The following is a 23,438-nucleotide window of genomic DNA, read 5'->3' as shown; positions in this document are numbered from 1 at the left end:
CCCCCCCCCCCCCCCCCCCCCCCCCCCCCCCCCCCCCCCCCCCCCCCCCCCCCCCCCCCCCCCCCCCCCCCCCCCCCCCCCCCCCCCCCCCCCCACCCCCCCCCCCCCCCCCCCCCCCCCCCCCCCCCCCCCCCCCCCCCCCCCCCCCCCCCCCCCCCCCCCCCCCCCCCCCCCCCCCCAAACATGTAAGATGAAATACATGATTGCCAATGATTTAGAGGTGAGCGGTGTGAAGAACTACTACCTTAGGTATGTAGATATGTATGAGGTAGGTATGTATACTGCGCGCGGGGCGCTTGGATCGACCACCATAAGATGTAGCAGAGATAGGTACATAGTTTGGTGGTTGGAATGGATGAGACCTTTTGCGATAGCAGTGCTAAATGACCAATTGACTGCCACTTTGGTGGTATAGAATGGCCCAAAGCGGTAACTTCTCATAGGCGAGGTTCAAGGTTCGCTAGTGTATGCGAAGTACATCATCCCATGATGCAACCTGCATCCTGCAGCTTCCTGCAAGCGAGTAGCTGAGAAAGGAGGGAAGGAGGGCATATCTTAGGTAACCATGTAATTAGACATATGTAGCCATTGCATTTGCATCCCGTCCTTTCTCATCTCACCAATTTTGATAGTTACCTGTCAACTTACCTATCTGGATTCCTTTTTAATCGCCAAAATCATCATTCCTCTCGACAAGACAAGACCATACCAACGTAGCTCTATTGTCGTCATGGAAATCCTGCTGCATTGCAATTCAAATTCAAACCTCGCGCCTGCGCTGGCTGTTATTAATTACGCCTGACGCCTGACCTGAGAGACACTGGGGTGAGTGTGTCATTTGTGATTCATGAAGGTGTGCACTGGTTACCAGTGCCTCTTGCACGCAGTAGTGGACGGGTTCCACTCAAGCCCGCCTGGAAGTTACCTCTATTGTACAATACATGTGTACTTAAGGTTAGTCTAGGGTGGATATGCTGATTTCCTTGTCGGTATCAATATCAATGCTAGCAACGCTAAGTCGTGATCTTCGCAACGCCCTTATCTTTTTCTCCCTTCCTCTCTTTGTCCCACTATCTTGTCTTTCCGCGCAACGCGGTCAAGTCTTGGTGCTGTATTACCTGCACACACAAACAAGCAAGCTAGGCTGGTCGGCGAACCTATTGTACTTGGCTTGTTTTTGTCTTCCCAATGCCTTTATATCTTTCATAGCTGTCGGCGTGGAGGTAAGGGGGAACTGGGAACAACGATGGCTGCTCCCGCGAAGGAGATGCTTTCCTCGTTGCTATTGCGGTCGGGACAGGCCGCTCAACACGTCAACTCAGCGCGTTTTGATTCGAACGATCACACCCCGCCCCCTGATCCTATGAGCCGCAATTATGGTCAACAGCGACGTGCCACTGCCGATTTCACCGAGGCCGACGAGGACGAGGACGAGGACGAGGAAGAAGAGGATGAGGATGAAAACGCAGACGACTTCGACCTCAACGATAGGCCGTCTGGGCGTCGATTAAGTCGACCATTTCGAGAAACGAATGCGCGTAGGAATTCGGCTTCGATTATACCACTGTTCTCTGCTACCTACCTTGGTATGTTTGCTATTACTTTCTGGTGGATGTATACTATATATTGAGCTCTAGACTTACAACCTGGATCAGATTCTATCCCCATTTATAATGTCGTTCATGCAATTAGAATAATTGTCCAAGCAAGAACTGAGACTACGTTGACGTGGGATCAAATTCGATCACCCCAAGTTTCTCAATTCCTAGTCAAACCTATGCAACAGCAGATCCGGACCCAACATTTTAGTCGTGTGACGCTGTACGCTTTAATGGCGAACTGCCTCCAATTTGCGAAGGAGGGACAGCTATACCCGGGTAACGCAGGTACGAGTATGACGCGAGCGAGGGTCTGTGAAATTCTCGCCTTGAAATTATTGAAGGAATACAGTACGAGGGAGCTGATTGATGCTTTGTCCTACGACTTCTACCCGCTCCAAGGAGCCCCCGAGACACCGACGACGCATGTAAAGTCCCCCGACAGCAAGAACCGCCCATCTGTAGCCCGATCTTCCACGCTCGAGGTAGCTATCCGTGCTTCCGCCAAGCACTTCCTAGCCCACCCACTCGTGGTTCAACAACTCGAGGCCATTTGGAACGGTGCTATCAGCTTCTATTCGTCCCAAGACAACCTTCATCGGATTATGTCCAAGCCCCCAACTCCAAGTGGGAACGCCCAAAACGGCCCAGCGGGAGTTCGAACACCGCTACTCGGCCACCAAGTTGCTAAAGAGCAACTGTCTCAATTACCGCTACATCAGATACCTGTACGACGAACGGTAAATCTGTACGACCCACGCCAAGCTTCTCCTTTGAAGTTATCTCGCCTCCGCGTTCCTCGCTATAGACAGTTTCTATCAACATGCTCCTTATTTGCCCTAATATGTTTATTTTTAGCAGTTCTGATAGAACGCTCTAGTCGCATTACCGAACTAGAATTAGTATTCTGGTTTTGGAGTGCGGGCTTCATGCTTGATGAAGTTGTTGGTTTCAACGAGCAAGGTTTTTCCTTGTATATCATGAGCTTTTGGAATATTTTCGATCTCGGCATTCTACTCTTACTCATCGTATATTACTGTTTGAGAGTATATGCTGTGTTTGTCGTTGACCCCTATCGTTGGAATGAGATGGCATATGATGTTCTAGCAGCGAACGCCATACTCTTGTTGCCACGTATCTTCAGTGTGTTAGATCACTATCGATACTTTTCACAGCTTCTGATTGCCTTTCGGCTCATGGCGGTGGATCTTGCGGCTGTCTTCGTTCTCGTCCTAATCAGTTGTTCTGGGTTCTTTGTGTTCTTTACACTCTCTAGCAACCAAAATGCCGCACCAGAGGTTGCTTACAAGATCTTCCAGATTCTCATGGGGTTCACGCCAGCTGCGTGGGATGTGTACGTCCAGAAGCACCCCGGGTTCTTCCAGATAATATCAGCTAACCAAGACTCTCAGATGGCCGGAGTATACTTTCTTAGGCAAGACGCTACTAGCGGCTTTTCTCATTATATGCCATTTCCTCGTCGTGTAAGTCTGTCCTTAGCACAAACGCTGTACGATTCTAACATGGGATAGTACAATACTGATCACCGTACTGACAAATTCCTTCACGGCAATCGTATCGAACGCGAATGAGGAGCACCAGTATGTAATCCTTTTCAGTCTAACTTTTAGTTTTACTTACACCCGCCCAGGTTCTTGTTTGCGATCAATACTATATCTATGGTCAAGAACGACGCAATGTTCTCTTATGTCGCGCCAGGCAATATCCTCGCTTGGATCTTGACGCCGTTACGATACGTAATGTCTATAAAGCAGTTTGTGATTTTGAACCGCACGGTCATTAAATTGACCCATTTTCCTCTTCTATTTTGCATATTCATTTATGAAAAATACTTTCTCGCCCCGTCGATTTACGAGCCGACGGATCTGGTCGAGCATCAAGGGCGCCGTAAAACAAGGGGGATATCATTCACCGACCTTGCTAGTAGGGGAACGGCCCTTTTCAGCCCAAGCATGAAGACACGTGAGGAATCGATTGCTGGATTTCAAAAAGACCGTGCCCTGGAAGAGGTCTTCCGTCGACTTCCTGATGCCGGCACAATACGGAGCCAGAGAAGACAAGAAAGGAGGAAGACGCAGACAGCTATTCGCAATTGGATGGAACAAAATGACGAGATTGGTGAGCGTCTCTCTCATTGGCCTACGATTGATAGTCGTCGGAGCCTTTCTCAACGACGAATGAGCATGAGCCGTGATTTTCCTAGGAGATCCAGGCATGTCTCTGACATTCGATCGGCTGCAAGTGACCCTGCCGACCTTGTGTCGAATAGCGGCTTTCCTGGCTCTAATGTTAGGGAACTCAACGGTCAAATTGATGAACAACAGGCACGATATAGGGACCAGACAGAAGCAGATGGCGATGATGAATTCGTAACAAACGATGAGGAGGAAGATGAGATGATAAACGCAAGCCACCGTGACAGCAATGCTAGTCCACGAGAGCGTGAAGACTATTTCACGTCCTCTCTAGGCTTGAGGCGTGAGGTATTAGTTCCGTCGTCTTTGGGTTCTTCCTCACACCAACAGAGTATGGCCGTAACATCACCTAGAACTAGCAATACACCTCGTCGCCAAGGTCTCCACAGCCGCACACTTTCCACAAATACAATCCTTTACGCCCCACAAGGACCTAATCACTTCGAAGCAAGTCCATCCTTGATCTCGGAAGAGCCATTGGGTGCGAGCTCCCGCCCGCGAACCAGCCGACTGGCTACAGCTGCAGCTGCAGAGTCATCCGTACCAAGCGGCACACGTTCGCCGCGGAGGACGCAAAATAGACCGCCCCCGGCAACGCGGCCGAGACCGATCCCCGCAAGATCGGTACCTAATCGCTCTATCCTCCACAATGCTGTTCCAAGAATCCGACGCCTTTCATCTGTTGATGGGGCCATTAGTTCTGATATAGGGTTGGATGTGACTAATGAGTTTGGTGCGGTGCCCTCATCATTCGCAACACAAATGGCTATGGCCACTGGCCAGCTGAAGGTGCTGAATCAAAGCAGTCAAGAACGCGAGGATTCAGATAGAATCAGCCGGTTAATTTTGGCTAGGATGAAGAACCTCGAAGAGAACTTTGCAGATGCTATGAAGGAGATTCGAGCGCGAAGTGCAGCGCCCACGGCACAGAATTCAGAAGATGAAGGCGGTTGGAGAACAGGTACGAGTGGCGAAAGGCCACCGAGCAGAAAGAGAGCATCAGGGGTAAAGAGCAAGAGTGAGGGAAGCCGGCCGGTGAGTAATAGGGAACAAAAGGATGGCTTGGAGACGGTTATTCCAAGGAGTCATCGGTCCAAGGGGAAAGGGAAGGAAGTCGCGGGGACAACAAGCGCTGGCGAGCTGGAGGGTGAATCGGTGACGGAATGGCCCAAGAGGGGAAGCTCCGTATAAGCGGCGTTCTAAGTAGATTCTGCCAGGGCTCTTTTATTTTGCGAGCTAGCCTCACAAATCATGCATCATGGCGTTTCGGTTTGCCTTGGGGGTTAGAAGGCAACGGTAAGCAAAAGGCCCGAGTTTTTTGGTACGATACCAGGGGGGGAGGAAGGGGATGGTGGTTTGGAAGCATATACCTATCAGCGATGTCTGATCTGGCATGCGATGTGACATGCCGTATGACAACAACTTACATGTAATATTACGCAGAAGTGGATAGTGCATAAGACAGCTTATCAGAGCTGGCTATTATCCATAAAGCTTTTCTTAATTTGTTTAACATTCTTTTTTTATTGTATGTCTTGTATCGTATCTAAGGGTAGTAAGAAACAGAAAACGCCCGTCATTACGTTACCCAATCATCACGTACGCATATACATCTAATGATGAGGCGTGTCTAGCCCTTTGTCATGATAAATCCCAATTGTGTCGTAAAATTCCCAATTAACCCAGCCAGCCAGCATTCTCGCGTCGTTCGAGGTACGAGTAATTGCCCCCAAATATTCACGATTCTCATTGATGATGTTGCCTTGTTCTCTCTCTCTCTCTCCCCCTCTCCAAATAGATAGATCTTAGGTCTTAGGGCTGTCTAGGTTTTCCCAAGATTAGGTACCTATACCTATACTCGTATATATATATATATATCCTCGGAAGCTTTTATTTTAGATACCGCCGCCGCTCCGGTCGACGCTGACGTAGAAGTTGGGGTGCTCGGGCGAGTTCTTCTGGGCTTTCTCGTTGCGGGTCAGGACGGATCGGCGGTACTGGACGGCGACTGCGATGCCGGCTGTTGCGACGGCGGCGAGGGCTAGGCCGGGGTGTCGGGAGCTGGGCGGCGTTGGGGGGTTAGTCTAGTTGACTTCTCACGTATGTGCTAATTAATTATTGGTGTACTTACAGAGGTCCGCCGGTGGTCATTCTGGCTGCTCGGGTGCGGTCCATTTTTTATTATTTTTTATTTTTTAATTTTTTTTGTTTTGTTTTGTTTTGAGTTGGAAGATTTGCTTGAGCTCAGATAAGGGAGGTAAAGCCTTAGGTTATTCTATTGGTAGCAAGATAGTTTTATACAGGTAGGTATGTAGGTAGCACGAGAACTGAAAAGCAAAAGTCACTTATATAGAAGATGATCGCCGGGCAGACGGAGAGATTTATATATGTATGTCGGCTTAGAGCACTGACCGCTACATACATACCAGCATACATACCGACGGAGCCTACCTAAATTGATAAGATGTTCTCCAATTTTATGTCATACAAGGGTCTACATATAGTATAGAATTCCCCAGACTTTCGGGTAGAGTGGGCAGACGCTGATGAGGTCAGTGGTGCGATCCTCGTGCGGAAAACGAAAAAGTTAAGGGAAAGCTGGCGAAGCTGACCGGTTCGGGATAAGGGGCACGCGAGCCGAATGGGGTGGCAGCTTATCGGGAGGATTTCCGGGAAGCTTCCTCGTTAAGCTTAATGCCCTTAGTACAATGCATGTTAAGAGGGGTAAGTAGGTATAATGCGGGGAATGGGGTTATCATTAGTTAATAAGAGGCGATAACGTTTCAAGATCTGACTAACTAACTAACCTTTCGGTAACTTAGGTAATCATTTGTTTTCGATCCGCAGTATAGCACTCGATATAGTTAAGAGGCATATATGTATGTATGTATGTTGTTAGCTGACCGGTTAGTTATGTAGGAGCTATGCAGCTATGTTGGTGACTTGTCAAGTCTCACAATCATGTATAAGCCACCGGCTAGGCAGAAGCCTATATAAGTCGATAAGTCAAGTTGAAACTACGTGTACGAAGTAGGTATAATTAATATTGTAATGCAGAATAATATATGTATAAGAAAACCAGCTAGTTGGAAATGGCAATGGAAACATATGACCGTCTTGATTGATTGAGATCATTTTCAATAATATTTGAGAGTTGGCTTTAATACTTGGAGACTCACAGTATAGACTCCATTTCACTTACACTGTCCCGTAAGGCTTATCGGTTGATCTTCATCGCCTGCCTCGCCTGCGCGATACCGACCAATAAGGATATAGATATTCATTAGGAGGAAGGTGTGTAGCTTCCATGTACTTGTGACAGTGCAATTAGAGATGTAAGCAGTACCTACGTATGTACGGTTTGCTACTTGTGATCATACTTGTATGTATGTAGCTTAGATGTACCTACCGGTACCTATACATCCTATACATAATCCATGGATGTTTCCCGCGTACGGCATGGAAGCTTGCATATACCATGTAAGCAGGCAGTCATCAGTCAGAATATCAATGGAGGCAACCACAGCCTTATAATTAATATTTTCTCTATCTACTAATAGTCTAATAGTCATCTAAGCAAACCTTCCTTCCTTACTTACTTTCCTCTTGTCATTATTATATTAAGTGTTGCATCCGACTTAATATTCCATCTACCCATATTATCATAGACTAGTTATCTATGATAACTAGCTTGGAGCATTGCTCTTCGAGTAATACTGTAATCATGCTCTCACAACAGCTAGCTATGCAGAGAGCAGAGTTTCAAGACTCTCCTCCTCCTCCTTCATCAGATCCTACTCCTGCTTCTCGTGGCTCTCTACTGGATGCGGCAATCGACCAGTTATTAAAAGACCAGCCTAGCGAAGGTGACGCCAACTACGCTTCCAAGTCTCGAGAGAAGACAGATCTCACCAGACTCTTACACGTTCACGTTGAATGTGACGATGGGGATACTCTAGTTGTTGTTAATTTCCCTTCAGGCTATCCAAGTTGTAGTAGGGAAGAGGTAGGTCCCGATTTCTAGCACTATATAAGAGCCTATAGTCTACTCTACGCCTTCGTAAGCGTGGCAAATTGCGTGGCAAATTTGCTTTAGCCTTCACCATAACTATCTCATCTCATGTCTATAGATCAAATAGGGGGTCTGGAGGACTTTATCTCTTCTTAATGTAACTAATCAACTTTTGTTATAGTGGACCCCAAAACGCTTCTTCGTCCATTCAGAGAAACTCCTCGCCACTGGTTCTAAAGTCTTCGCAAATTTGTTGTCGCCCAAGAAACAAGCCCGCTTCCAAAAGGGTTTGGAGCTTGCCGGTGAAACTATCTCGCAGAGATTCGTTATTGATCTCACTCCTTCAGCTGAGGGAGACGACCTAGCTGCCCAGCTCATAGAGCTGTCTTTACCTCCTAGCGTCACCGACTGGTGGACGTCAAAGGAGAGACTAGGTATATCGCCATATCTAGTTTCAGGTCATGACGATCACTGCCCCTATCACGACGAGGTTCCTTTGCACTGTGTGAAGAAGACGTCATACATAGAACAGAAATTGGGGCCCAGAGAACGTCTTCCAACAATCGATCTACTTGACATCGAAACGGTAAAATCTAGAACCATCGACGATTATTGTCCTATCCGTCATCGCGTCAACATCGTTCGTCTCCTTTTGGCCATAGAAGGTTATGATCTGGTCTTGAATTCGGCACCCCGGGTCTACACGCTCACAAGTATTGCTAGCATACTAGATTGCACACGTGTTATTGTGAGTGGAAATGTAACGTTAGACTATTATATTACTAATTTTGCTAATTATAGCGAGACTCTGTGTATACTTGGTTTTTAGCAGAACCCAACACCGAGTTTATTGATATCAATGCCGAAGTTGCGTTCAAAATCGCGTGGACGTTGGAAATAGATACTATCGCCCGAGCCGCATTTCGCATCCTCGTTGTTGAGAAGGCTTTGGATACTCTCGCTGCTCAACCCCCGGTACAAAAAGATCGATATACGGTTTTCGGCCGCCCTCGTGTGGATCTACCTGACGATCTGCAGACTGTTGTTCAATATGCAGCACAAAAGCTTGCCGATCGTATTCACCACACACTCGCAAAGTTTAGATCAGATCAGTTCTATAACGTGCTCGAAATATCGGAATATCGAAAATTCGTAGAAGTCGGCGACACCACCCGCGCAGCCATTTCCAGCGGCTCAAGCGGCCAGTCAACCTCGAAGAAAGATTTCAAGCGCAATAAAATACTAAATAGGCTACTTGATTCGTTCTCTACCCTTTATACAAAGCTACAAGAATATAAGGATTATATCATACAGGCGGCAACGAATGCCGTACCCGGGTATGACCAGCAAACCGCTTACGATCGCAATCGGCGATGCTATGTGGATGGTCAAAGACGAACTCCTACTTCCCTTATCGCTAGCGATTTCACAGATGCCCAACATCTTCTGACCCCGTGGTTCTGGCTTTATCTGGCTTCGTATCCTACCAACTACGAGGGGCCGTGCTATCCCGATGAGTCTCTGGCTTTATATGTGGACGAGTTCAACAACAAACTAGCCGAAGCGACACCCTACCTCTACGGAGGAAGTAGCTATGATAAATTCGCGAACCGTTTCCATTTCCGCCTGGATAATTTTCGCATCGAGCTTCACGCCGCCGTGTCGAAATTATGGGCTTCCTGGACAAACCCCGAATTGGAAGTACCGCTCACTAGAACGGAACACATCGTCCTAGCACTATCGGAAGATGAGTTCCAGTATCTCCCCCTTTGGGCCGGCGGACTCAACGATGGGAGCGGCGGCGTTTTCCAATCCGCCGTCCCAGACGCAGACTTAGGCCCAATTGGCCCCGGACCAGCCTACCGCACGGGCAATACGGTGGCGACAGATACTTCAAGCATCTGCCAATCCGATAAGACACCTAGCGGACTCAGCACCGCGACATTAACCGCCGGACGGTCCATAGACGCCGTGCCGTCGAATATAGATCCGAGTACTGTCCACGACGGGACATCTATACCTGTGTCGGACAGCCGCGTCTCATTCACACCCGCTGCGAGCGTGACGGGATCAACGGCCACCATAGACGGAGACGAGAGCGACGGATATGAATCCGATGGCAGCGATGAGATTGACGACGAGGCCTGGTCTCTGGTCGAAGAGCCTTTGATGTAGTGATAAGTGTGTATATTTTGGGGGGTACGGGATGTATTGGTTGGATAGTAATAGAATAAATAATAAGGGCGCGAGGCTGTGGCAAATATCTAAAGCATGGATTTTATTAGGCTAGGTTGGTCTATGGGGGGGTTATGTTCACGTAAATTGGGGAGAACGAGCTGATGAGATGAAACGGAATAGAGGATGCGTCTTCGTCGAGAGTGCATACCTAGGTACCTACCTAACCTAAGATAGGAAGGAGTATACCACGCACGACATCCGTATGAATGGATATAGATGCGTTGCAGCAATATCTAGGGCAGAAACGAATCTAATACCTAGACGCGAAAATATACTCCCTATTTCTTCATCATATCCAAATCATGTCAAGTAAACGAAAAAAAAAATGGCGAACTTAAATGTTTAGAGATGGGTAAAACCTCTATTCACCCAGGCCTTCCTGCGTCCAAGATATCTGAAGCGGGTATATAGCTGGCTAGCACACTAAGGATCCTCCAAGCAGTGCAATGGTCCACCACATGCTCTAGTACAGGAAGCAAATCAAAGGTATCATTGGCAAAAAAGAAAATTAAAGCAGATCTGAACAGCCCGTCTCCCTTAATTGCAACCTTCCCCTTCCTTTGGTCGGCAATAGCACGTTTGGAAAAAAACAGTTTCCTCACAAATCCCGGATACCATGAATTGGATACCCCCTTTTTTCGCTCTCTAAACGCCAGGTTTCATGCTCATAAATGTACCCTTCATGCTGTGCGGTAATGTAGCACTTCCCACCCTCTATCTCTTTGTGTATACGGGGATGGTTGTCCGTGGATATGTATAGTTGCGAGGGTATAATAGAGAATTGAACATTATGTTTATACCGTGGAAAACTCTGAGGTCGATGATCTTCGTCAAATCCATTCCATGTCGGTACCTAAGTCCGCCTCCACCGCCTCCATGCTCTGTTTTCTAGGCCGGCCTCGGGGTCTGGGCTTTGAATTGGACCGCACTCGCTTCTTTCGTCCTCCAGGAGCGGCTCCCGCCTTTCTCTTTCGACCGCGGGGGTCAACATCGACCGCGTCTTCTTCACCTTCGGCATCCGTAAGTATTGACTCACCCTCAAGGTCAAACTCTTCTTCATCAGGGACTTTGACTTCGCTGTCGACGTTTAGAAGTTCCACAAACGCCCTGCACTGCTCCATCATGCGTTCCGGCGTATCCAATGCAGACATGATCCTGGAGAGGTCATCCCAGACTTTGTCTCCGGTAACCCCTGGAGCTTTTATTGGGGTCTTAGTAAGATCTTTCGGGGCACCCTTTCCTTTATTATTCTCGCGTCGATTGGAGCCCAGCCCGTATAACCGACGTAGATGAGTGCGTACCTCCCAAAGAATAAGGAGGATAGTCGAGCCAGCTGCTAACTGGCAAAGCCGTTGCTGATCAACGGGAGGTGGCGCAGGGGCCGCTGGCTGTTCCCCGCCACCAACGGGTTCCTGGGAGATAGAGGCTTGGTCTATGCGTACCTGGAAGATTTCGGACTCGATAGCTTGGGCAATACCAGATCCTATTGCAGTTACCATCTTCTCCATGGCAGTAATTGTAGCCTGTAGCTCGCCGACAGTGACGAACTCGAAGAAAGCAATATTCTCAACTATAAAGCGAGAGAACTCGACGTGCGGTGACAATGCCTGATCTGTGGGAAGCTTTGATGGATCAAAATCGACTTGCCCAACAAGCTTCTCAAGGAATTTAACGCGATTTTTGGATTTGCTGATCTTTAGTACTTCGGTGAGAAGATGAAGTTTCGGCGTCAACGAATCCTTGGTCGCACCTCGCGGGTCCCCGACGACGTCACGTTGGTACTGGAAGGCTGAGTGTATGGCTTTTGCATACTCCCTTTCAAGCACGCTCTCGTATTTTTCGTGAAGCGCTCTGTGCTCGTGGTATGCGAGCTCTGAAATTCTAGACACTGGGCAAGTCTCAAGTGTAATGAGGGTAACACCGGTCTCCTTCGGGTGCACTAAACCTTGTCGATTAATACTTGCCAACACCTCCATAGCTAGGAAGGCGTGGTCATCATAGGTCGATAGAGTAATGCGAGTAATGTCCTTGAGGAACCGCTGCGTGGTCGCGCTCGCCACATCATCAAAGCTAGTACTACCCATAACCTTCAAGTCTTTCTTAATGGACTCTTTGCCGGTAGCTGCTGATGAGGCCGCTTGCTCAGACCGCTGTTCTTCTATTAGGAGAAATTCCTTGAAAGATCGGAGAACCATCGTCTCTAAAACAGGGATACGCTCGTCGAAGGCCTGCTGGAATGTTGTATAGACATTAGCAGCAACATAGTTCCTAGGGTTGGTCTGGCAGATTAGCCCAATAGCATCTAATGCTGGCCGTCTCACAGTTGCTGGGTGCGAGGGGTTTGCAAAAGGGACGAGAACGTCTACCATGAGTTTCGACACGGAGCCCTTCCACTTTGGCAGACTAGAATCGGACCTGAAACGGTCCACGTGGCTATCTAGGTTGCAATGTTTACCGACCATCCCAACGATAAGAGAATATCGGTCAAACTGTCTGATCTTTGTTTGGTCAAGTGGCCCCTTCTTATTTAATAGTTGAATACCTTTAAGGCATGATAGTACTAGGCGCGCGAGGTTTTCGGATGACTGGAGAAGTTCGCTAATGATCCATATACAAGCTACAACGTCGTCAAGGAGTACTCTAGTTACTTTAGAGGTAGCAGGCATAAGAACCTTGCGAACATCGGAAAGGAATTTCGAATGCACGCTGGATACCTGTGGTAGTACACGGCGATATATGACAACAACGGCTCTCGAAACTGCTAGGTCTTCACTGGTACTAACGCTAGCGACATGAGGCTCTAATTGTCGGATCTGCTCAAAGGTAAATAGCTTCGGGTCCGCTCTTGCGAATATCATGAGAACCTGGAAGGCGTCTCTACTGGATGGAATTGATGGATCATCCGATTCGGGATTGTTGATAAGGTCAACCAAGTTTGCAACAAGTCTTGCGCAAACTCTGACATTAGCTTCAACAAGTTTGGAGTCGGGCGATAGTATTGCCTGAAAGAGCTTATCAAGAATGAGTGCGGTGTTTCCATGCTTAACAGTCTGGACCATGAGGGCGACATGATCGGTGAGAGATTGCTTGAAGGCTACCGAGTCGTCATCCTTATAGAAAGGCGAAATCCAAACTTCTTCTATCATCTGTCTGGCGAGCTCTCGTACACCCTCGTCTGGATCTTGCGTACGGATTAACAATTCATACGCAATCTTGCTCCTAACTGCCTTGCTATCGTTCCCTAAGTATATGTCCTTAGCCAACTTCATTGCTCGCTTCCGCACGCCAATCCCAGAATCGTGGAATCGTTGTATTACCGTTGGAGTCATCCTCTCCTCCAACCTAGGGCGCATGCTCATGCATTTTCCTATAAGGCCAAGAGCTGAATCGCGCACTTGAGGTGAAGGATCGTTAGAGCATTGGAGGATGAGCTCGATGAAAGCGCCGTCGCCGTCAAGGATGGTAGGATCGGTGTCAAGCACGTGATTAACGCTCTTGAGACTACGGCTACGCACAGTTGCCTGATCTGTAGTCATGGATCCCATGAGTATGTTCAGGATATTTTTGAATGACGCACAGAAACTCGATCTGAGCAAGATGATCGAGTGGGAGAGCTTTGCGTAATTGGAGACCACGGATTTGAAGCTATACTCCCGAGAGAGCCATTTCGGATCCTCAATCATATTACGGAGGCGAAATGCAATCCTCCCAAATTCACGGTCTCGTTCCTCCGAATCTTCACCTTCGGCGGAATCGTACCCGAGGCTGACTTGTGACCCCCAATCCGTTATCAGATATGATATAGCTCCTTTAAGATAGGGATCGTCGCTTAGACGATCTTGCAGATATTCTAAGACGACGCGATACGGCCCTAGCCAGCCGACCGTCTTTTCCATCGACTTGTTACCCTCTAAGACATTTAGAGCTAGATCAGCAAGCCATCGTCCCAGTTCGTCCGAGTCGCTGCCTTCGAAATTGGTGGCGGTCTTCCTGACGTGGGATCGTAACTTTGTTATGGCCGCGGCCATAACGCCCAGGAGTTCTAATGCCATGTTCCTCGCCGGCGCCGCATTTTTATCGCCGTCCATCTGCTGGAACATCATGTACATCGTAAGCCGCAGCAACAGCTCTGCCGCGGGCCAATCCGGGGAATCTAGACATGTAGTGAAGTCTTCTATAAACAGATCTAGTAAATTTCGATACGGGGTGTCTCCCGACTTGGTCGATCTTAGCGCCCGCTTCACAATGAAGTTGACGACATACGTAGCATTGCGGTAAGCGCCATCGGTCAGGGGTTTTGCAAGAGCCTGAAGCTCCTGGATAGCTGTCGAGTGCTGAACTGCTGCAGATGCTTCCGTCTTGATCGCATATGTAGTCTCAGCCTTCCCATTAATACCTTCAGCGGAAGAGACGGGGTCGCTATTCCCCTCATCTTCTGCTATGGTCTGCATCATCCGGCCGCGAAGCTTCTCTTTGCGATCATCCACCTTCCCGGCACTTGCTTGGATTAGTCGCATGATCAGGGCCGAGACAGGCTGGATACTTTTCCCTTCTGAAAGCTTGAACTGCCTTGCACTTTGCTTACCGATAGGTAGCTTCTCAAGGGACGTCAAAATTTCATTGAAGATGCCTTCCCTCTGGGAGGGATTCATGAGGAATATCTGCGATAAAACATTCATAGCTACCAAACGAAGCGTGTCAAACTTTTGGACCCCGACGACCGAATCTTTCTCCGTATGCGCGTTCTCAACGAAAATGAGACGCGATGCCACGAACTCGAGAGTATGCACGACGGTTTCAGAGAGGTCAATGCTGGCTATGAGGTCTGACATTAGGGAAAAGACCTTTTGGCAGGTCGTGAATAGAGTACTAATGGCCTTCTTATGTATCGTAAGGAGGCGAAATAAGTTACTCGTCGGACCGGTGCTCCGTAGCTCAGCCGTAGGGATGATTATGTCCTCTATAACATTTCTGAATAGATTTAGGCCTTGTTGAATCAAGTCTTCGGAGTACAGTTGCTTTTCCTCTCGACCGCCACACATAATGCGGAATGACGTACGAGCAGCTTTAAGGCCCATTTCGATATCGTGAAGCTGCTGGACCCAAAAGCCAACATCGGTTTCACCCCATGCCTCATCCAGTTTGAATTCAAGCGTATCGGCATGCTTCAAAGAACCCTCGCTTAAACTTTGGATTCGGAGAAGGTCATCTAGGGGGGCCTGGCGGAAACACCCAAGGTCAATGGCTCTATTTATCTGCCTTTGAGCTTTATCATGTGCAGCTATCGTCATAGTAGGTTCCTGCTCATTCGTCAATATTACTAAATGCGATGCGTACTGATTTGACAGGTGATCCTCGGCAGTAAATATCTCTTGGAAGCATCTACGCAGATCTGCAAACGCGGCATTGGCGAGTTCACGCTGGTTGAGCTCACCCCCGAGGGGGTCTTCGAGTTCTTCATGAGAAGTGTGCTTCCTCTTCGCTGACAAATGAGCAGGGGTATCTGGCGAATCAGGGACCACTGCAAATTCGTTTTTATTAAAGCTCGCTGCGGGTATTTCAATACTAATTTTACCCTGCTTAGAGGAGCTTGATAATGAGCCGTGTAGGCTTTGGCCCATTACAGAAGACGAATGCCCAGAAATTTCTAGCGGTTCGGGGGTTTCCAGAGCGGCATGCGTTGGCTGGGGTGTTTCGGATTTCACTTTGGTTACTGATGGAGAAGCCACTTGTGGGACTTGCGAGGCCGAGGGAGTTGGTATCTTTGGCGTCACCATTATATCCGCAAGTGAAACTGTCTGGGACTGAGCTTGCGTTGCAGAGGAGTGAGGCGGAACAGGCGGTCTTGTTGGTGTATACATAGACGCGGCTGCGTCCAGTTCCTTTCGTGTAGGAAGATGGACCTCGATCCGAGATTTATTGTGAGCAACCGCCTGCGCATTTAAAGTAGCTGGATTGTGCTTAACAACCTTAGGCGGTTCTTGTCTACGCGCCTTGGGCGATTTCTTGGCGATCCGTGGCGACATGTTGTGGCCATTGGGTGTTGAGATGTTGGGGGTTTCGGTAGTAGAGCAGTGGAAGGATATAGACGTATTATCATAAACCATCTTCGCAAAGGGGGACATGCCATCGGCCAGACTTTGGGACGATCGCTTGACTAGAGAGGTAGCTTTCGGCGCAGACTTGAATTGACTGTAGTGATTGATATTAGTTAGAACGGCTAGCTACGTGTAGCTTAGAAGCAAGAAGCAATCATTGCGAGTTGATGGCGATAAAAATACTCACAATTTCGTGATCTTATCGGCCTTGAGAAGGTTCTGCACAAACTCAAGGCTTCCCTCGATACGTTTAGAATGGCCAGAATTCTCGGCCTCCTGGTTTAAGGCATCGTAATCTTCTCTCGAGACCAGGCGGGTAAGGGACGGTGCGAACGGGCCGGATCCGATAGTAGGATTGCTGATAATATCTTTTCGACATTTTAAGTTCTCGTTAGGTTCAGGTCACGCGGAAACGCGGAAAGAAAACTTTTAAATTTGTGCGCGCAAACGCTACAACAATAGAGAAGGAAGGTGCGACTTCAGAAGCTGACTCACCTGGTTCAAACGGAAAGACCGAGGTGAATGGCGTATAAGGAAGGGCCTCATTTAACGTGAAGGGTCTCGAGCCATTCTGTCGCTGGAGGACATCGGGACTGGCTTGCGGATAGGCTTGTTGGTCGAAATGAGGCACCATGCCATTCTGGCCGTTCTGGTCGCCATTATACGGGTTCGCCATGATAGCGCTACCGACACCTTAGTCGTATTATCCACGATGGCCAAGCTACTCGGTTTCCCGCTACGTCGAAGCCGTTATGCTATCAACTCATTGCAGTCGTTTTTACCGTGGAGGACAGGGTAAGCGTGTAGGTCGTTCCATACGTAGTACCATGAAACGAGTTGAATTGCGATCCCGAAAGTCGAAAGTCGATGCGATAACGATGGAGTGTTTGTTGTTGGTTAGGAAGTAAATATGTGAAGTCTGAAGAAGCGACAAGGATTGGATGTTGGAAATGCTGGCTGGACGCGAACGAACAGCCTGATAGCGCAGCCTTGCGTAACTCAAGGAAGATTTAGGTAATTTGATTGATCGGTTTGCAGACCGGGTTTCAAGGCTGGGACGGGTCATTGCCAGATAAGTACCTAAGTACCTAGGTACCTAGCCTAAGGTATCCAAAACCGGGGAACCTGCCACGCCTTACCACGCACGCGCATTCCATTATGTACCTGCAATAGGTACCTAAGTACAGGTAACGTGCTTATACGCTTCGATAAGTACATATCGACTTATTTACATATGCATGCACTTAATTCATTCAATTAATGGTATCATAGCCTACATTAAGTCACGGGACAACGTGACGTTACCCGCGTCTCATTAATCAGCGTCGCTCTGCCACGCGTTTATCAACTACACGTTTGTCGGTGAAGAATGATGAGATCAAGCAAGTCGATATTCATAAACTTTTCAATTTCTCTTAAGTAATATTCAGTGTTGTCAGAAATCCGAATCAAGTCAACTCATCTTGTCTTATGCTCGATACAGCTAAGACCCCGTCAATTCCAAGATGACCTCCCATCGAAAGATCGCCACCGGCCATCGAGTAGATTCTTTTGTAAATATAAAAACCAGGCATCTCATTATTTAAGATCAACTTCAAAATCCCGTCAACATGGGGAGTCGTTTAGATGCCAACTCAAATGCTGTACGAAAGCGTATACAAGACCATACCTTTTCGGATGAAGCGGGCGAGGAATATGAGCCTAGCGCCTTTGGCGGTTTTGGAGATTACTTTCGCCGCAAGAAAATCAAGTTACAGAATCTTGATTCCGAATTGAGAGCTTCGTCGACAGACAAGCCCCAAATCTTCAAGGGGGTCGTCGCGCACGTTATAGGCTATACGCAGCCGCCACTCCAAGTTCTTCATCGCGATCTGGTTCAACATGGCGCCGGCTTTCTCCAGTATTTAGATTCCAAGACCATGGCAACTCACATCATCGCATCTAGCTTACCACCGAAAAAGATGGTCGACTTTAGCAAGTACAGGATGGTGAAGCCTGCGTGGGTTACAGATTCTATCGGGGCTGGAAGGCTTCTACCGTGGTCAGATTACCGGGTGATAGACGAGAGCCCCAGGCAGAAGACGTTGAAACTAAGTGGGACTGGAATATCCACACAATCCAGTCCGCAATCGCCCTTAGCAAGATATCGGGAGCAAACCGAGAGTAGTTTCTATAATAGTCAGCTTAAAGGTATTGCGCAGTCTATCGACGGAAAGCCTCTCGGAGACATCTCATCTAGTCGGCCAGGGTCAGCTCTTAAATATACTTATAATAATGAGCCTGCTGAGCCCGCAACACCTTCGGGCGTATTGCAACGGCCGCAATACTCACCGGACATTTCCGATGAGTTGGACGAAGACTCGGTGATGCTGGTCGAATACCCGGAATCTACGGCACCACAAGCGACTAAGGAGCCTGATGAACAAGCCAAGGATGACGTCGAAGATGACACCCAGCCCGGTCCATCAGTCGAAGAACAAAAGGCGATGACTTCTGAAGAGCATAACGCATTACTTCTGCAGGATCCGCGGATGAGGAAATCTTCCACCGCAAATCCAGATTTCATCCAGCAATACTACTCTGAAAGTAGACTTCATCATCTATCGACCTGGAAAGCCGAGTTAAAGTCTAGGATGCAGAGGCTCGCCGCCGAGAAAGGTCCCCAGAAAAAGCCGGCAAAAAAGAAGGCCGGCGCGAGACGCTACGTAATGCACGTTGACTTCGACAGCTTTTTTTGTGCAGTTTCGCTAAAAAGCGCACCCGAATTCGTTGATAAACCTGCTGTTGTTGCACATGGGACAGGATCCGGCTCGGAAATAGCCAGCTGCAACTATCCAGCGAGGAAATACGGCGTGAAGAACGGCATGTGGATGAAGCGAGCTAAGGAATTGTGTCCCGATCTCAAAGTACTCCCATATGACTTTCCAGCATACGAAGAAGCCAGCAAGTCGTTCTACGAATGCATTCTAGAAGTCGGCGGCGTCGTGCAGAGCGTCAGCATCGACGAGGCTCTTGTGGATATCACCTCCGTTCTCCTATCTGCAGTTGGCTCAGATGGTTCCGGGGTCGACGAGGGCAGTATTTGGAGGGAACAGGAAAAGGCAGACCAGATAGCTTCGGCCTTAAGAGAACAAGTCAAGGCAAAAACCGGGTGTGCTGTTTCAGTTGGAATCGGAGGCAACATTCTGTTAGCAAAAGTCGCGCTTCGGAAAGCCAAGCCCGCAGGCCAATATCAGATCAAGCCAGAAGAGGTATTGGACTTCCTCGGCGACTTGAAAGTCGACGACCTACCCGGGGTCGCGTATAGCATCGCCGGGAAACTAGAAGAGATCGGTGTGAAATTGGTAAGCGATGTCCGGCAGACCTCCAAAGAACGCCTAATCAATACCCTTGGTCCGAAGACGGGTGAAAAATTATGGGAATATGCTCGGGGCATCGACCGAACGGAGGTCGGTGAACAACCGATCCGCAAGTCAGTCTCAGCTGAAGTCAATTGGGGAATACGGTTCATCAGCCAGGAAGAAGCCGAGGAGTTCGTCTTTAATTTATGTAAAGAGTTAGAGAAACGTCTTCTAAACGAGCAGGTCAAGGGTAAACAGCTCACGATGAAGATCATGAGGCGTTCATTTGACGCGCCCCTTGATCCACCAAAACACTTGGGACATGGCAAATGCGATACCTTCAACAAAAGCGTCATGTTCGGTGTCGCCACCCACGACTATCAAGTCTTAGGTAAAGAAGCCGTTTCGATACTCCGTTCCTACAAATTCAGCCCGGGCGACCTTCGCGGCTTAGGCGTACAGTTGACCAAACTCGAGCCGATCAAGACTTCGCTGTCCGGACCTGACGGGAGCCAAAAGAAGCTGACTTTCGGTGCTTTCCGTACTCCCGGCTTAAGCAAAAAGCCAGCCCTCGAGCCGATCCAAGATGGCAGCGGTACAGAAGAGGCTAGTTCGAGGCAAGCTCGAAGCGAGCCGCAAGACCCGATTACAGAGAGTCCTTTGACTCCGCGAAAACCGAAGCCAGAACGCCATCCGGCATTCGCGCTATCTCAAGCGAGCAAGGCGGACGCCAAAGCAAATACCCCCTTAAACATCAGCGGAACCCAATTCATCATGCCGTCCAACCCCGATCCCGCAGTCATCGCCGAGTTACCCCCGGACATTCGAAGCCGGCTTATGGAGCAAGGCCGTCGAGCTATCCCGGAGCCCCGCGACGAGTTGACACCAGCCGCCACCAAATCCAGGACTCAGAGTCCAGCACCCGTAGACGCCATCATCCCCCCCGAGATCGACCCCGAAGTATTCAACGCCCTACCAGACGACATGAAAGCCGAAATCCTAGAACAATACCGACCCCGAAGCAGACGACAAACCCCCCTCCCCCAATCCCCCCGCCGAGACCGCACCATCCAGCCCCTCAAGCAAAGAACCCCAACCAAGCGCCGCGTGCCCAACCTCTTCGCCCGCGCCCGCGAGCGACAAGCCGACGCCAGCGCCAAAATCGTACAAACCACAATCGCCAAGCAGCCCGACCCCAACGACGTCCAAGACCTAGACCCGGAATTCCTCGCCGAGCTACCGGAGGAAGTCCGCCAAGAAGTCATCGCGGACCATCAACGCCGACGACGTGTCCGCTCCGCCCTAGACCTATCTAAACACAACCAAAACAACAAGAGAAACTCGGACATCGGCAGTGGCAATGGCAACGGCAATGGGGAACAGGAGCCCGGAGCGGCCCTACTACCAAACGGCCAGACGCGCCTACGCTTTAACCCGCGCCCCCCCAAAGTCGGCTTCACATCCAACGGCTTAACGAGCCTCCCCGAGATCCGCGACATGCTCAACGTATGGCACCGGGAGACGCGGGACGAAGGTCCTCATAGGCGGGACGCCGAGATGCTAGAGAAGTACTTGGTGCGCGTCGTGCTAGAAGAGAAGGACATGGACAAGGCGGCTAAGCTAGTCCGGTGGCTGGATTACCTGGTAGAAGATAGCGGTGGGGATGGGGGCGAGGAGATGGAGTATCGTGGTAAAGAGACGTGGCGTGAGGTCGTAGGACGGGTTAAGATGGAAGTACAAAATGCGGTGCGGGACAGGGGGCTAGGGCCGTTGGATATATGAATTATTAAATGACGCCGAACATGACCCTATTTATATCCATTACCATAAGCGACACGATAGAAGACTTGGAGCACATAGCATTGTATATAAAAAAAAAACGATTGCTCTTATCATCGAAGCGGTGTATTTAGACCTGATAACGCTTTTTAAACAACGAATGCCACCTATCTACTATTCAGTTTCATCTCCGATTTTCATGTACTTCAGCTGGTCAATCAGCTCTTCTGCCCAATAATACCTATATCTAGAGGTATAAGCCGCAAACTTCCCCCGCGACAGCTAACTCAGTAGACAACAATGCGTAACGCCTCCTTAAGAGATGACGCTGTAACAAACGCTGGCTCTGATCTAAGGAGTGTGAAGAAATCAAATAGTAACACCCGATCTCAAACTTAATCATTCATCCACACATATATATCCTCACTCGTCGATTTTCAATTTTATATTGCTCCTTACAAGCAACCCCAGCCCAAGGCAAAAGTCACAGCCAGAACGAGGATGCCCACCCCCACGGCTTGTAGTGCCGCTTGATCATGGGGTGCTTCTGGCTGCTGGTTGCCAGTTCCGGCATTGCTTCCGTTTCCGCCGATTCCATTGTTATCTCCAGGAGTCTTCTTTTCCGTCATGTTGTATAGTGTTATGGCGAGATGTCCACCACACGCAGTCGTGTTGGCACCATCACACTACAACGATAAATATCAGTAAGTACTTCACAAAGTAAGAGGCTAAGTAGCCAGCGTAGTGGATACAGGTATATTCCCAGAGACGAAAGGGTTTCAATTGGTCCGACTCCATTGCTGTCCAGGGGAAAGGGGGTGTAAGGGTGAGAAACGAAGGTGGTTAATTTTGAATTATACATACGGGAATATCACAGACGTCGTCAGTTAAGTGGTTGCTGTGCTTCGAGATATTATTACCACACCAACACTGAGATCCTATCTCAAGGCCGGCGTAGCGGTAGCCAGTCTGGTTCTGTTTGTTCTTGTTCTTGTAAGAGTTGCGGCAGAAATCCACGCACACGTGGACATTCATGAGGCCTGCTTTCACCAGGTAGGGTCCATCGAGAGAATGTACGTCGGGGTTCATAAGGGCAACATCAGACCAGCATCCCACATATTTGTACACGGGATCCTCGTCGATGATTCTCAGCTCTGGCCGAGGAGAGGCAGTAGGGATAGGGCTGGAGTTGGGTGCGTCGGCCTCGACGATCAATGTGTTATTGGTAGTGTGGGTTGAAATGGTGGTGTTTCCGAAAGCAACAGGCATGGCTGGGCATGTTGGCTGGGATTGATGTGCCACCGCAAGGGGAGCTGTAGCCAGCAGCATGGTGAGGCCAAGGACACCTGAGCATGTGTAGGATGCCATTGCTCTATTATTTTGTTATAGTGTATAGTGTGGTATTCGTATCTATAACATGTAAGCTTAGCAAGATACTTGTTTGGGCAGTAGTTTGCTTACATGGAGATAGCAAGGGCTCTAGAATAATAATAGAGGACTGGCGTTGACGATCTGTCTCTATGGGTTAGCTGTCTGTAGATTGAATTGGTGTCTTCTTTCGACAATCACCTTGACAGAAATAAATCTGGAGTCCTCGTATGAATGTTCACGGTAAAATGAAGCCTTTAAGCGAAAAATGGTAGTATTAACAGCGATGATGATAGTAAGTCAATGGTCCTTTGCAAAACTAATGTTTGTTGTTGATGTGAAAATGTAATAGAGCCCTGTCACAAGAGATGGGGACAAAGTATTCAAACCTTTGCATGCCTGCCTACTTAAACTAGGAGTAAGAGCAGCTAGGGTAGATAGATGGCAGGAGGCGTGGGTAAGTACGTGTATGAGGCAGTAAAGGCCGACCCCTTATGCCTACCATTGCATCCTTGAGAGAAGCGACGAGGTACCTGTAGTATGTAAAACGACTTAAATCTAAGTCACACACACTCTCTCTATTAAACCTGTCGCTACTTCATACTACCCACAGCTGGGCATCTCCTTCCTTATTTTCCCCTATCCCTTCCTAAGCTTCCGAAAGAAACACCCTCGGTAAGAACCGTCTTTCCACGACCTCATTTTGCATCCAACGAACTTAGTAGAAGGGATGAAGCGTGCAGACACTGATTTCGGAGTTTCCATAAATCAACATGTACCTACATGTT

The 23,438-nt window shown here is 48.8% G+C and overlaps 6 protein-coding genes across 6 annotated transcripts; 3 read left to right on the top strand and 3 right to left on the bottom strand.

The window, feature by feature from the left end:
• Positions 1-990: 990 nt before the first annotated feature.
• F5Y00DRAFT_181415 (uncharacterized protein) lies at positions 991-5,031 on the top strand. Its single transcript, XM_048005009.1, has 5 exons — positions 991-1,586; positions 1,656-2,952; positions 3,011-3,082; positions 3,131-3,199; positions 3,250-5,031. The coding sequence occupies exons 1-5, from the start codon at positions 1,247-1,249 to the stop codon at positions 5,003-5,005; spliced, it is 3,534 nt and encodes a 1,177-aa protein (XP_047861081.1). The 5' UTR covers positions 991-1,246; the 3' UTR covers positions 5,006-5,031.
• A 287-nt stretch (positions 5,032-5,318) lies between these two features.
• Positions 5,319-6,090, bottom strand: F5Y00DRAFT_247158 (uncharacterized protein). Its single transcript, XM_048009252.1, has 2 exons — positions 5,950-6,090; positions 5,319-5,879 (listed from the first exon to the last, which is right to left on the bottom strand). The coding sequence occupies exons 1-2, from the start codon at positions 5,987-5,989 to the stop codon at positions 5,710-5,712; spliced, it is 210 nt and encodes a 69-aa protein (XP_047861080.1). The 5' UTR covers positions 5,990-6,090; the 3' UTR covers positions 5,319-5,709.
• A 1,448-nt stretch (positions 6,091-7,538) lies between these two features.
• On the top strand, positions 7,539-10,302 carry F5Y00DRAFT_273305 (uncharacterized protein; the record flags this gene model as incomplete). Its single annotated transcript, XM_048013153.1, has 3 exons — positions 7,539-7,820; positions 8,008-8,574; positions 8,628-10,302. 3 exons carry the CDS (start codon positions 7,539-7,541, stop codon positions 9,999-10,001), a joined length of 2,223 nt encoding a protein of 740 aa, XP_047861079.1. The 3' UTR covers positions 10,002-10,302.
• Positions 10,303-10,684: 382 nt separating this feature from the next.
• F5Y00DRAFT_181399 (putative SCC2 protein) lies at positions 10,685-17,268 on the bottom strand. The gene is made up of 3 exons (XM_048005008.1): positions 16,658-17,268; positions 16,350-16,530; positions 10,685-16,256 (listed from the first exon to the last, which is right to left on the bottom strand). Exons 1-3 carry the CDS (start codon positions 16,836-16,838, stop codon positions 10,895-10,897), a joined length of 5,724 nt encoding a protein of 1,907 aa, XP_047861078.1. The 5' UTR covers positions 16,839-17,268; the 3' UTR covers positions 10,685-10,894.
• A 230-nt stretch (positions 17,269-17,498) lies between these two features.
• F5Y00DRAFT_247155 (DNA repair protein) lies at positions 17,499-21,440 on the top strand. The gene has a single exon (XM_048009251.1). The coding sequence runs from the start codon at positions 17,773-17,775 to the stop codon at positions 21,283-21,285; it is 3,513 nt and encodes a 1,170-aa protein (XP_047861077.1). The 5' UTR covers positions 17,499-17,772; the 3' UTR covers positions 21,286-21,440.
• A 223-nt stretch (positions 21,441-21,663) lies between these two features.
• Positions 21,664-22,650, bottom strand: F5Y00DRAFT_273303 (WSC domain-containing protein; the record flags this gene model as incomplete). Its single annotated transcript, XM_048013152.1, has 2 exons — positions 21,664-21,968; positions 22,147-22,650. 2 exons carry the CDS (start codon positions 22,648-22,650, stop codon positions 21,738-21,740), a joined length of 735 nt encoding a protein of 244 aa, XP_047861076.1. The 3' UTR covers positions 21,664-21,737.
• Between the last annotated feature and the right edge of the window lie 788 nt (positions 22,651-23,438).

The sequence above is a fragment of the Daldinia vernicosa genome, assembly GCF_022497035.1.
Source record: "Daldinia vernicosa strain CBS 139.73 unplaced genomic scaffold F5Y00scaffold_61, whole genome shotgun sequence".
NCBI classification, from domain to species: Eukaryota; Fungi; Ascomycota; class Sordariomycetes; order Xylariales; family Hypoxylaceae; genus Daldinia; species Daldinia vernicosa.
Note: the sequence above shows the minus strand (reverse complement) of the source record. Positions and strands in the feature narration are given on the sequence as shown.